We start from the raw sequence: 14,430 nt of genomic DNA on the forward strand, positions 1-14,430 counted from the left end.
ACCAGCTCACCTGCTTTACTCATGAAAACATAAAACAAATCCTAGCAATATGCAATTGGAAGAATAGATTTTTATGAATGAAAAGGAAAAAAAAGTAGAATTCATGCAAACTTAGGTTTTGAAATGAAAGAGTCATTCCTTAAAAGAGAAATCCAGTTAAATATGTGGTGGACATGGTACAATTTTCATCCTTTCCCCTAAAGAACCTAAACATACAGGGAAGGCTGCAGCGTATCATTTCGCTGCAAATGGACCAAAAATCTGAAAACCTGTGAAATACACAAAGTACTGTTAACGTTTCCCATTAATCAAAGAAAAGATGTTTTGAGAGGCAAAAACATTTTCTGAACAGTTTTTTTTCCACTCATTTGTTTTTTTCTTTCTTTATTAAACTCTGCAGCTCTTTTCCCATTTACATTATTTATAATTTATATATATATATATTTATATATTTTATTTAACATTTTCTTTCTTGTGTGCATAGAAGGAACAGATTCCACAGGTAAGCCTCCCAATAAGCTGACAGTAGGTGTAGGGCACACTCCTCCGAGTCTGGGTCTGGGTCTCAGGCTCCGAGTACCAAAAGAAAGGTAGAGAAGTCTGCGCTCGAAGTGCTTTTCCTCGCCAGAAGAAGTGCCTTATGGCCACCAACGGTAATGAGGAACTTACTCCCCGCCACCTCACCACTGGTGATAGGACACAACAAACACCACCGAAAACAAATAAAAACGACAGAAACCACACAAATTCTTAAAAAATACAAATCAAATCGTCCACAAAATAAATACATGTTGCTTGCTTTTCTCTACCGGGTAACCATCCTGAGGAAAGAGAGCCTATTCAGGCCCCCAGATATCATGTCTAGGTGATCACAAAGGTTCCACAGCTCAGGGACAGTGCTTATGTCCCAGAGGCAGTCTTTTTGCTCAGAGTGCGCACAACACATGATTGTCTTTACAGGGGGTTCAAGATCACTGGAATACCTTCCCAGCAGCATGAGAGCTTCCCATTCAGTAAGGTTTCTGCAGCAAACAAATTCTAAAGTACCACTGATTATCTTAAAAATAAAAATGGACATGCAATTGAGAAATGCAAAACAATGCTTGGAGGCATGTGTCTTCACAAATTAAGTTTATCTCCCCCAAAAAATACAACTAAGAAAGAAGTGAGTAAACGTGCACCTGGCACGCCAAACACCACCTGCCGGAAGAGCTAGCTGAGAATTGGCAGCTTAATTAATACTCTGCCTATCCTACTCATACTTTGTGGCAACTCTAAACAGCAAGACATTGACAGGACCAGAATGGAAGACTTGTGTGATCTGAAAAGTGATGCAAAGATGTGAAGGTTTTTTTTAAAACACAAAATATATACATCAGACACAAAACCACTGCCATAAGCATAATCTTTAGCAGGCTAGTAGGTGCCCATGACGTCATGCAAATAGCACAAGTGTACGTCAACAAAGAGACGAAGAAAGAGGACAGGAAAGTGAGAAACGCCATTCAGACAGTCACATATTGCCAACATCTAACTATCGTACACAAGAGGCTTGGTGGCATTTGAGTCATCATGCACCTGACCGTAGAAAGACTTGGAGTCCAGAGACTAGATAAAAGTCAACACTGTGTCCTGAGACTCCGACACAATGGCCTACGTCAGGGCAGAGCAAGAGCTGGGTGAACGCACGCATTAATCACCTTAAATGCCCATTCCTAGATATACAGCTCCCCACTTAACTAAGATGGTAGGAGGATTAGGGGTGCAATGCCAGAAGGCCAAGACACTCATTAAAACTATAATAATGTATTTATGTTGGGAGCCTCACTGTCATTGTGCCTGCTTTGTTGGCCTGTAGGTGAGCCTGCTGTTACTGCCCAGGAGAAGCTAGATAGGGAGGATAAGAGAGCAAGAAATAAAGTAAAGCGAGCAAGAAATAAAGTAAAACCAATAAAGATAAGAGAATGTTTTATGTGCTATAGTTGTTGCTACCTGCATGGACAGCTGTTAGGGCTGGTGTAGATGCAATTAGAGCTTGTGCAGATGAGGTGACAGCCTGTGCATGCAGTGGTTTGTGTGTGCAGCTACGATTACTTTCTGTGCAACTGGAGCTGCTGAGGGCCTGTGCATCCTATGGCTTGTGTAACCACCTATATGTATGTGGTAGTCATTACTTTCTGCGTGCAAAGTGGTACTATGGACTCGTGTTATACCTCACTATCACTGCAAATGATAGATGCACAGGCCTCAGTGAGATGAAAAGAGTCTGCTCAAAGGAACAGGCACTGGCCCCACCAGCGAATCCAATATCATGGGCGCTGTTCCTCTGTGTGATGCATTTTTTTGGTTGTTGCTTCCCTTCGTTGGATTTAGAAAAAAAATGCTCCCTCCCTAAAATAGCAAAAAGAGTTTGAGCAACAGCCAACACCTAACCCTTCGAACAAAGAACATCTCATAAATTATGTCACAAATATAAAACATTAATACGCTGGGGGCTCGGGATGCTTCAGTCTTATTGACCTGGTCCTATAGAGGGAGTCTGTCGATTATTCCCTTTGCTTCCATTTGTCCAAGTAGTAAATTCACACCAGGCAGCTGGTCTTGCTCCCCAATGCCTTTGGCAGTTTCAGAGAAGTGTGTGCACACCCAGTGGGTTAGCAACACTTCACTTCGTCTCTTGTCTTCTCCAACAGCTGGTGGAACCTGTCCCTTCTAGTGTCTGTCAAGGTAGACCAGTTATCCATCCAAGCAGACAGTACTACCCCCTTCTCAGCATATGATGCCGCATGCCTCCCATCCGGTGTCTCCTCTAGCAGACAAGGCTGTATGTCCCCGTCTGTGTCCAATGAGGTAGACAAGTAGAGCACCCACCTCATTTGGTGTCTTCACCTGTGGCCAGCGCAGCCCACACGATATACCAGAAGCAGCAGTATGCCCTCTCATGTTTCCTCTTTGACATATGGTGCAGCCTACCCTTCTTTCAGTGTCCTTCCCAGCAGACATTGCATCAGAGCACACATTCTTGTCAGACAGAGTTTTCGTGCAGACTGTGCGGCTGAGGTGGCCGATGCACACAGTTCGTGTCATTGAGGAGACTAGTGGTCTCGTCGTCTGGAGTGTCATTTTTTTCGGACAAGCTGGTGTCAACTTTTGGAGGCCCACTCTCCGGGGACTGGGGGCTGCTGTCCAAACGGGAAGCCATCAATCCGTTCTGATACTGTGCTCGCGTAATCTACAACACACGGAGAGGAACATGGTACTGTTAAGAAAAGCCTGGAGATGAGATTTGTATCAAGTGTACTACAAGAACGAAACAGGAAGAGGACCAACCTTGCGGCCGGACAACTACTATTGCCAAGGAGCGAAGGGAGCGAGCACCATACATAAGGCATCACTGTGTATTTGAATGGCCAATGTGCTGTTGTATCATAGTACACAGTATCCCCTTGCATTACTCACATGTTGGGAACTGAATTTCTGACATACTGATGCGATGGAAACCCCCCATCCCTTTTTCCAACTCACTCACTTGTGTCTCTTCACACCATGTTTAACTAAACTCCTCAACTCATCCACCCTCCTTTCCCCCAGCTTGCAAAGGGCTCTGCAAATGACTTCTTTGGCCTCTCTTAATTCACCGACTCTCACCTTCTCACCCCTCCTCCTTCCTCACATTCAAGGTACCTCACCAATAGTATCCGCCCACAGTCTGTTTCACAAAGCTGGAACACAAAAAGACCCCCAGCATTAATAATGCCATCTGAGACACAGTCTCCTGGCTATAGCACTATTCTCTCTACAATATGACAACCTTTAACAACAACCACTTATCGCTTCATCTCAAACCCCGGCACTTCATTGCTATCACTGACACCTGTATTGATCCCAAGGACACTGACACGCTCTCTCTCCTCCACATGGAAACTGCAGCTTCATAGACATCCCAAAGCAACCGCTGGGGTAGCATCCCACTTGTATCCCTCCTGTGACATTCACCAGTATAACAGTTTCTGAATGCAACATTTTAACCTTGAAACACATGAAATAGCAGTTAGCTCATCATAAATACTTAGCATTGTTATAATTTACGAATCCCTTAGCCAACTGAAACTTTCTTGGACCACTTTACCACTCTACTGGATTTGCAGGCTCACACTCCACTCATCAGTGACCTTGGCGATGCCAACCTAAGGAATAAGTTACTTGCCTTTTGGTAAAGCCCTTTCTGGTGGATACTTTCTCTAATCACATCCCTAACCTTGTGAATCATATTGGTTCTCTAAATTCTTGAAACAGCTCCTGAGCAGCGCTTTTTACTTTCCTTCCATATTAGACATGATATCGGGCTAAATAAAGGCTACACTTCTGCGCACTGACAGCAGTCTAACCATTAGACATTTCGCGCCCAAGCATGTAAGCATTGCTAACAGAATGGAATGTGTGACAACTAACTTGGGATCTTAGTACTACAAGTCAGTACTCTCCACAAAAAGGGACGGAGAGCAGTAAGGAATCTGAAGTTAGATCGAGTATACACCAAAAATAGAGTTACCAAAGGTATGTGAGAAACTGGTTACTTACCTGTAACAATAGTTTTGCAGCATAAAATTCAAATGCATTCAAATGCTTTGAATTACTCTGACATTAGTTATGCCAACTGTTGTTTATTCCATGTGTGAATATCTGCACAATAGTGATTAGTAAAGGTGTGAAGGTGTGTGTGGACGAACATGTTGCAGTTGTGCAGATGTTCTTATATGAGATGTCCACACATGACAGAATAGCCCTCTTCTTCCTTTTGTCACTACATAGCATAACTGCATTGGCTGCACTTTTAGTCGGCCTACAGTAACCTTTGACACAGGCTGTCCTTTAGGTTTATTTATTTATTTTATTTTGAAAGTTTTATAGAGCGTGAACAAGATCCTTGCGGATATCAGAGCGCTTTACAATCATAATGAGTAATAAGCATGCAAAGGAATAATAATTAAACAAAACATTTGAGAAAAGAAAGGTGTAAATGGTTCCAAAATAGAGAGTAGCAATATAGGTGGCGACGATGCAAGGCGGTCAATATACATACAGAGAACAATATAAATAATATTTGGGGGAGAGGTATCGAGTTATAATATTACAATAGTCAAATAGTTCAGGTAAATTTGTCTAAAAAGAGAGCTTTTACTTCTTTTTTGAAGGATGCCGTGGAAGAGATAAGTTGGATTTCTGGAGGAAGGGCATTCCATATCCTGGGCACCATTCCTGAGAAAGAGCGTTTATACGTTTTTTTCTTGTGGAATCTCCTGGGTTTCAAAAGAAGAGTGTCTGCACTTCTTGTTGCTCTTGATCCACCAGAAATTGTTAGTTTCTGCGCCAGATAGCTGGGGGAATTATGGTGTAAAGCTTTGTGGGTCATACAGGCGATTTTCAGATGTATTCTGGCTTCGTAGGGCAGCCAGTTTAGAGTTTTTAGATCGGGAGTGAGGTGTAATCTTTTTTTCGAGCCTGTGATAAGTCTGGCTGCAGCATTAATAGCGGCTTTTAATGGTGCGATAGTTGATAGTGGGAGACCACATAGGACAGCACTTCCATATTCCACCCGTGGGATGACCAAGGCTTGGACTGCAGTTTTTAAATCCTTGGGAGGGAGGAAAGGTTTCAATTTACGCAATGTATTGATGTGGAAATTAGCTTCCTTCGTTGCATTGCTGATGTGATGATGCATGTTGAGATTGCCGTCAAGGGTTATGCCTAAGGATTTTGCAGAGTCCACAATAGTAGGTTGAATGTTGAGAGCAGTGAGCTGGTTTTAGCCAGGCCTGAGTGATGGGTATTTTGGAGGGAGGAGCTATTAAGAGGAATTCTGTTTTTAGCGCTTAAGTTTGAGGTGATTCTCTGCTAGCCAGGTCTGTGTGTTCCTAAGCGTTGAGTTGAGTATTTTGATGTCATCGAGGGTGTGTATTTTAAGGTAGAGTTGAGTGTCATCAGCGTACATGTGGAATTGAACATTAGATGCTTGGAGTAGTACAGTAAGTGGTTCCATGACTAGGTTAAAGAAAGTAGGGGAGAGGGAGGATCCTTGAGGGACACCAAGTGTTACAGGGACTGGAGTGGACAAAGTATTGTTGATCTTGAATTTTTGGGTCCTGTTGTGGAGAAAGGACGTCAACCAATTGAGAGGACATTCAAACACTGCCTAACCTGCCGTGAGGGGAACGGCCAACTTGATTTGCAAACTTACCCCTGCACAGCTCCAGAACCGCGCCGTGAGGGAAACGGCCAGCGCTCACACCGCCATCCACCGCCATCCACCCGGTGCAGCAGCAGCTGGGGAACTACATCACCCAGCTGCCCCGGGGGTGGACGCGGCGGGCGTGACGACGGACACGCGCCAGGAGGCGCTTCATTAGCAGGGAGCGCCGAAGCGCTCTGGGGACATTCAAACACTGCCTAACCTGCCGTGAGGGGAACGGCCAACTTGATTTGCAAACTTACCCCTGCACAGCTCCAGAACCGCGCCGTGAGGGAAACGGCCAGCGCTCACACCGCCATCCACCGCCATCCACCCGGTGCAGCAGCAGCTGGGGAACTACATCACCCAGCTGCCCCGGGGGTGGACGCGGCGGGCGTGACGACGGACACGCGCCAGGAGGCGCTTCATTAGCAGGGAGCGCCGAAGCGCTCTGGGGACATTCAAACACTGCCTAACCTGCCGTGAGGGGAACGGCCAACTTGATTTGCAAACTTACCCCTGCACAGCTCCAGAACCGCGCCGTGAGGGAAACGGCCAGCGCTCACACCGCCATCCACCGCCATCCACCCGGTGCAGCAGCAGCTGGGGAACTACATCACCCAGCTGCCCCGGGGGTGGACGCGGCGGGCGTGACGACGGACACGCGCCAGGAGGCGCTTCATTAGCAGGGAGCGCCGAAGCGCTCTGGGGACATTCAAACACTGCCTAACCTGCCGTGAGGGGAACGGCCAACTTGATTTGCAAACTTACCCCTGCACAGCTCCAGAACCGCGCCGTGAGGGAAACGGCCAGCGCTCACACCGCCATCCACCGCCATCCACCGCCATCCACCCGGTGCAGCAGCAGCTGGGGAACTACATCACCCAGCTGCCCCGGGGGTGGACGCGGCGGGCGTGACGACGGACACGCGCCAGGAGGCGCTTCATTAGCAGGGAACGCCTCTCGCACCCGCGAGTCGCGCGCGGGAGAAGCCCGGGCAAAGGGCGGGCCGTCTGTGGCCGTCCGTGGACGACAGTGGTCGGGCGGGCCACCCCCCTAAGACTCCCCTCAAACGTATGTTCTATATTCAGGTACTAACATGGGTGACTGCACTGCTATTACTACCCATACTGATGTATTAACCCAGGGTGCTGATACCTCCGACTGTCTCATCACATCTTTTGAAACTTTGATTGAAACTGCCTTTAATGAAATTGTGGAGACTGAGAGGAGGTTTTCCATGGGCTCACTTGCTATCAACAACAAATTGAGTGGTACTAACTATGCAAATGGGAATATACACATTATCCCTGAGGTTACTGTGGTTAAGCCATCACACCCGTCTATTAACGTGCCTATTGTCCTGGAAGATGAAAATACTGTTACCTATATAGCAGCGGACTCTGCTCCCCTAATAACAGCTGCTGTTACTCCACAGCCGGTATTGTCTCCAACACCTCCAGTACCTCTGCTAACAGAAACTATCCCTATTACTACAACTGTTTCCCAGGATGACGTTATTACCCTGGATATTACGGACTCTAGTAGTAACAAACTGGGAGGGGAAAAAAGAAAAAGAGGTACTATTAAGCAAAGGGCCAATAAAAGGAAACAACCTTTATCGAACAAGAGTCAGCCCACACCACAAAGCCTTTGGACTAAACAAAAATCTTTGGGGGCGGTAACTGTTTTTATGGAGGATAAAGAGTTAGCGCATATGGATAGCAATTCTCCTTCGCCCACTATTCACCCTAGTGGGAATTTTAATACTATATGGACCCAAACTTCATTAATGGGAGATAATTATAATCTCTCAAGACAAAACGGGAACCTTATAGAAACTATAGTGGATACTATTTTTAATCGATTGGAAAAACATATGATCAACCAGTTTAATAATGTTTTTAAAAGACTGGACAGACTAGATAACCTGGTTAAAAATGATGAAGCTAAAAGGAAGGGGTCTATTATTTTGGATCAAATCAGAGCCGACCGTCTCTTAAAAGAACTTGAATCCCTAAGCAACACTCTGTCACTAAAAGAACAGGATGCTCGCATCGTATTGGATGAGGGCATGAATAACCCGGGAACATCATTACCGTCTATCATACAACCTAAAATTCAACCCCAGACTGTTAATACAGGGGTTAAGTGTGTAAAACCCAGTACAGTTGCTAAATCTATTCCAACTCCTGCACCTAGAAAAACTGCCCCTGTGGCTACTATTAACAAAAATGGCTCTACTCAATCTACTCCAATAACCACATAAACTGTAGATAAGAATAAAGGTACTGCCCAAGCAGGGTCTAATAGGCCTCGTAAATACGAAGGGCCTGTCTTACCCTTACACTTGCCACCGGATGCCTGTCCTTTTGTCCTGGTTTTGGCAGGAGTACCATCGCTGAGGGAGGGTCAGGGGGAATCCTGGGTACAACTACGAAACAAGTGTATAGACTGGCTGACTAAACACAAGGGGGTTGGATACGACATATTAAGAGAAATTATATCGGTTCGCAGGGTGTCTTGGATTGGACCATTACCTAAAGATAAGGACGGAGATTGTATAGTTCTTAACTTCAAAAATCCTGGAACTGTAAGACATTTGCTTAATAGAAGTGGTAACTGTTCGGCCATTTCTACGGTTGCAACTATGTTACCTCTAAGCTACTTCTATAGACAACCCCCTATGCAATTTCGACCACCTTTAATGCAATTCCACCCTCCATCCAGATATTTTCAGCCACCTGCTATGCAATTTCAGCCAGTTGCTTTCCCTCTTAACACATTTAATAGATTTGCACCTTTGTCAGGTTTGGATATGTTAGACTGACCCTCTCCGATTAAGTCAGTTAACCCAGTTGGTCCATCACCAACTCCAATCAATGAAAATCAGGAAGCCTCACATTCCTTGATAGAGACTACAGCAAGAGGCCAACCTATGAACAAAAACCTTTTGGATTCTGTACTCTCTCTTGTAAGTTGGAACATAGCGGGTCTTAACTCTAAACTGAAAATCAAAGAATGGTCTGACTGGGTCAATAATAATTGTGACATATTGTTGCTTCAAGAGACCTGGTGCACAACTAATCCCATAATGGAGGGCTTCTGTTGCTATAATTTAAAGGCCTCTGCTTCATCTATGGGACGCCCCAGTGGGGGGTTATCAATTTGGTTTAAGATAAAACCCGGGGTACAAACTAAACAGATCCCTACACCGGGCAAATGTTTTATGGCTATGAAATACATTAACAGGATGGTTTTATGCATAATTAATTTTTATAATAATGACTTTGTTAATCATCCCAATGCAAACTTTTTGTCTTTGTTTAATTTTATTGATGATATCGTGGAGGGGTTGAAGTATGGGTCCTTCGATGGTATCTGCATCGGAGGTGATTTTAACGCTCATATGTATCGCACTAGTGCTCCATGTCGTAACGGTGAAGAGTTGAAAAATCTATTAGCATCCCGCAATTTAGTAAATGCTATGGAAATCGCTGGTATTAGTGCTGAAAATATATTTACACCCACCTATATAGGTCAAGGCTGCGCTTCCACGATAGATTATATATTTCTTTGTTTGTCCCTGTGTGATATAACTCGAAAAGCTGAGGTTATCTGCTCTGCATATAGTGACCATTACCCGCTCAGAATATATTTAGATAATCCACAGACCATAAAGGCTGCTCTGAGAATTGAGAATGGGCCACAAAATCTGGCACGGTCTACTGATAGACTAAGACTAATATGGAAAGGGGTGGATAATAAAGCTATCCTAGTCAAGGTAATTAAAAAATATCCTCTGTTAATAGAGACCTGCCTGTCACTTAATAGTACTGGCGAAGCATTGGTTGTTGCATTTAGTAATCTTTGTGGGGCTATTAAATGTGAATCATCTAAACCATCTAGGCCCAATATAGATCACAGCCCTCGATGGTTTGACTCCGTGTGCTCAAAGGCCAACAGAGAACTGAGGGCGGCCTTAAAATAAAATCCTAGGGATTTTAACCTAGTGAGAGAATTAAGATCTAAATACAAACTCGCCCTACGGATAAGATCAGAGGCTTTAGTGGTTAACCACTGGGAGTCACTCACGCGGACTGCTTCGCTAAAAGACACGGCAGGGTTCTGGAGAGAAGTCAAATCACTCAGATCTCTTGGTTCTAACATCCAACCAATTAATTGTAATATAAACGGTGAGGTCTGGGTGGAGCATTTCTCTAAAATGTATGCTATAACAGCCCTTTCTATAGATTCTGCCCCACTATTAAATAATGCTGAACAACTGAACTTTTCAATATCTGAGGTGGAGGATGCAATTTTGGAGAGTGCTAGCAATAAAGCCCCTGGTCCCGACGGTCTATCTATTGACCAGATTAAGTCGCAAATTAAATTTTGGGCCCCTTTATTATGCAACCTAGTTAACAATTTGACGGACAGCTCAATCCCCGAATCCTGGTCGAACAGTGTCATTGTACCGATATTCAAGAAAGGTGACAGGTCGATCCGGCCTGCTACCGTCCGATCTCACTGATCGACAATACATTAAAAGTCCTTGGTAGGGTACTATTTAAGAGGATAAGGGAATGGGCTGAGAATAATAATATGCTACATTGCAGCCAATTGGGGTTCAGAAGCCATGTGGGCACTGTTGAGCAGTGTCTCAACTTGAATCTGATCATGGCCAAATATATTATTGTTAAAAAGTCCCCACTTTATTTAGGTTTTATGGACTTGAGTTCCGCTTTTGATTTTGTCAATCGCTCTAGGTTATGGTCACATTTGCTTGATTATGGTTTAGATGATTCGTTGGTATATTTTCTTTCATATTTACATAGGGATCTTAAGGCAAGAGTACGTATTAATAATGATGGTGAACTATCTGATGATATTTTTATTAGAAGAGGAGTTCGACAGGGCTGTGTACTCGCCCCATTGCTTTTTATTTTATATATTAACGGGCTGAGCCCTGCCCTGAGTAAGAACTCTAAGGATGTTCCAATTATAAATGGTTCCCCCATTACTACCTTACTTTATGCGGATGACGCAGTATTAATGGGGCGTACTCCAAATGCTTTGCGTTCATTAATTACAGGGTTTGTTGCTTTTATGTCTGATTTAGGTTTAAATACCAATTTAAAAAAATCTTTTATCATGAACTGTGGACCAAAAAGATACAACATTACTTCAATTAAAGCTGGCGACAATGAATTAAAATGTACTAGCACTTTCCCCTATTTAGGGTTATTATTCTCCAATACATGCTCATGGCAGCATCATGCTGCCTACGCAAGAAATAAAATTGGTAAATCAATTAATTCAATTTTATCTCTTCGTCAACCGAAAACGGCCGATGTGATTACCCCCCTGTTAAATATTTATCGCACCCAATGTCAGCCAACTGGGACATATGGATCAGAAGTGTGGGGTTATTGTAACAGCATGCCTTTGCAGCTGGAGGAAAATAGATTCTGTAGGAAGGTGCTGGGTGGAACCTCCTGTGCGCCCACATTCATTTGTCATCAAGAACTTATGTTGCCATATATAGCTGATTTTATTAGGTCAAGGCCTACGCTTTTTTGGATAAAAATATGGACAAATCCAGCGGCTTCCTTGACCCGCAGTATAATCTCAGATTGCCTGTTACATGAGCGATCCCATCTCATACCTTGGCTAAATGCTGTCAAGAATAGCCTGTTGAGCGTGGGACATGGCTCTTTGTTTAGCTCCCCAAACACCATTGTCCCCGCCCACAAGAATAATGTAAAACGGGCACTGTTTGAAATATATAAAGAGGAACGCATGAGAATTGAACTAAAGAAACCAGCTAATATTAAATATTTCCCACTAACTGATACTGGTAATAATAATTTAAATAAGCCAAACAAGCCCTGTAGATACTTGTCAATACCAACAGGAAGATGGAACCGGAGCCTTTTATTTAGGTTCCGGGATGGAAGCATTGTCAATTTACTGAGTTTCCCACTCGGCTATAATAAGAATTTAGAAGAGCTGGATTGTCCGTGCTCTGTCGGAGGGAAACAAAGTCTATTGCATTACTTTATTTTCTGTGGCCACTATAAATTGTATATTCATCATTATCTAATGCCGATCTTTAGAAAATATAATTTAAGGGACTTTAAATTGGCATTGAGATTTCTACAAATGTTACCAACTGACGATGTTATATACACTATAAGTTGCTTCATAAAAGCCTGTGTGAGATCGAGGGCAAGCATGGAACACGGATAATGGCCTATGAATGCATAACGCACCTTAAAATCTAAATATAAATTGTATAGTGGCTTAATTATATGTATGGATTCCATGAATATTGGTATTGGCTAAATAGAAATTTATGATTGCATTTGTTAACTGTTTAATGTCTTATACTTTGTATCATGCACTTTACGCCATATATGCTGCTCATGCCCAATTGGGCTATTTTTAACTTTTGTATACGTTTTTATGTGTTTTAATATGCTTCATTCTGTATGTACTTTTATGGATTTATCAAAATCCGAATAAAGATCATTCCATTCCATTCCATTCCAATTGAGAACTGTCCCTGAGATACCCATTCTGAGATTCAGCAGATCAAGTAAATTCTCATGTTTGACCGTATCGAAGGCTGAGGAGAGATCGAGTAATATGAGGAGGCAAGAACCATTCTGATCAAGTATTTGAAGTGCATCATCAATGATGTGGGTCATAGCAGATTCAGTACTGTGGCCTGCTCGGAAACCTGATTGATATGGGTTGAGGAGGTGAAAGTGCTCGATGTGTTTAGTCAGTTGAAGGTGCACACATTTTTCTAGTAGTTTGGCAAAAGTAGGGATATTGGGGATAGGGCGATAGTTGTTAAGTTCGGAAGGGTCCGCTGTGGGTGTCTTTAAAATGGGTGAAACCTGTCCCACTTTGAGGGAATCCGGGTTGTATCCTTATTCGAGAGAGCTATTAATGATTTTGGTCCATAGGGGGAGAAGTAATGGGATAAAGTCCTTTACGGCGTTAGCGGGTAGAGGGTCAGTGAGGTGATTGGAAGGCTTCAGTGTGCTAAGAATCTTGGCAATTTTTTCGTCCGAGTACATTTCAAAAGATGACCACGAAGCATTGTTTTTTAACTCAATTGGCGATTTACTGTCAGGGTTGGAGTAGAGATTTAGATCAGTGAGGAGGTCATTCCTGATGTTGTCTGACTTTAAGTTAAAGAAGGAAGAGAATTCTTCACAGGACGGCAGTGCATTAGAGGTGTTTGAGAGAGTTTGAGGGACATCTCTGGATTGAGTTTCTATTAACTCAAACAGTTTTTTTGGTCGTTTTTTTGCTTGATCAAGCTGGAGGCTAAATAAAGCAGTTTTCGAGCATTCGATTTTTCTGAAGTAAGCGTTTCTCTTTTTCTTAAGCGTTTTGAGGTGTAAAGCTGACGGGACAGATCTCCAGTTACGTTCTGCCAGTCTCATTGCTCGTCTATCATCATTAAGGATCCCGTCATACCATGGTTTAGACATTTTTGAGGAAACATTCTTTAATTGAAGGGGGGCAGCTGCATTGATAATTGAGGACATCGACTTGAGGTAGTGGTCTGTAAGAGCCTGTACGTCAACGATGCCAAAGGGGGGTAAGAGAAGATTGTGGTTGAGGGAGGGTAGTGAGTTGGGGTTGAGTTTCTTCAGGTCTCTCTTCCAGACCTTAGGTCTAGTGGATTGAGTCGGAATGAGTTTAGTTTTTTCGATAATGAAGAAAGTGATAATGAAGTGGTCAGACCAATCACAGGGTTGGATTGAGTCGAGTTGGATAGAGTCAGCTTTGGAGATGATAAGATCCAGGATGGAGCCTTTGTCGTGGGTGGGGCTGTTGCAAATTTGTGTGAGGTCTAGGTCGATGAGGAAGTTTTTGAGACCATTGACCACAAAGTCGTTGTGGTCGTTCCAATGAAGGTTGAAATCCCCCAGGAAAATCTGTGTATGTTGACATCCAGTGTTCGTTGTGATCAGATCCATGAGGTGTTCAGTAAATGTGAGGTTGTCTCCTGGAGGGCGGTAGATAATATGTAGGGAGCAAACAGGGGTAGCTTCGCTGATGATATCAAGGCAGAGGTGTTCACAGGAGGAGAATAAGGGTGAGCTGGCTCTACTGATTGCGAGATTGCTACGGTGAATACATGCAAGTCCACCTCCTGTTTTGCCAACCCTGTCTAG

General features: G+C 43.6%; 1 protein-coding gene across 1 annotated transcript in view; it reads right to left on the reverse strand.

Moving 5' to 3' along the window:
* Window positions 1-367: 367 nt before the first annotated feature.
* CNNM4 (cyclin and CBS domain divalent metal cation transport mediator 4) overlaps window positions 368-14,430 on the reverse strand; it is a 331,971-nt gene continuing 317,908 nt past the window's right edge. The window contains exon 7 of the mRNA XM_078666969.1: window positions 368-3,232. Within this exon, the coding sequence (XP_078523095.1) occupies window positions 3,026-3,232 (207 nt within the window). The 3' untranslated portion in view covers window positions 368-3,025. The remainder of the gene's footprint in view (window positions 3,233-14,430) is intronic.

The sequence above is a fragment of the Lissotriton helveticus genome, chromosome 11 (assembly GCF_964261635.1).
Source record: "Lissotriton helveticus chromosome 11, aLisHel1.1, whole genome shotgun sequence".
Taxonomy (NCBI): domain Eukaryota; kingdom Metazoa; phylum Chordata; class Amphibia; order Caudata; family Salamandridae; genus Lissotriton; species Lissotriton helveticus.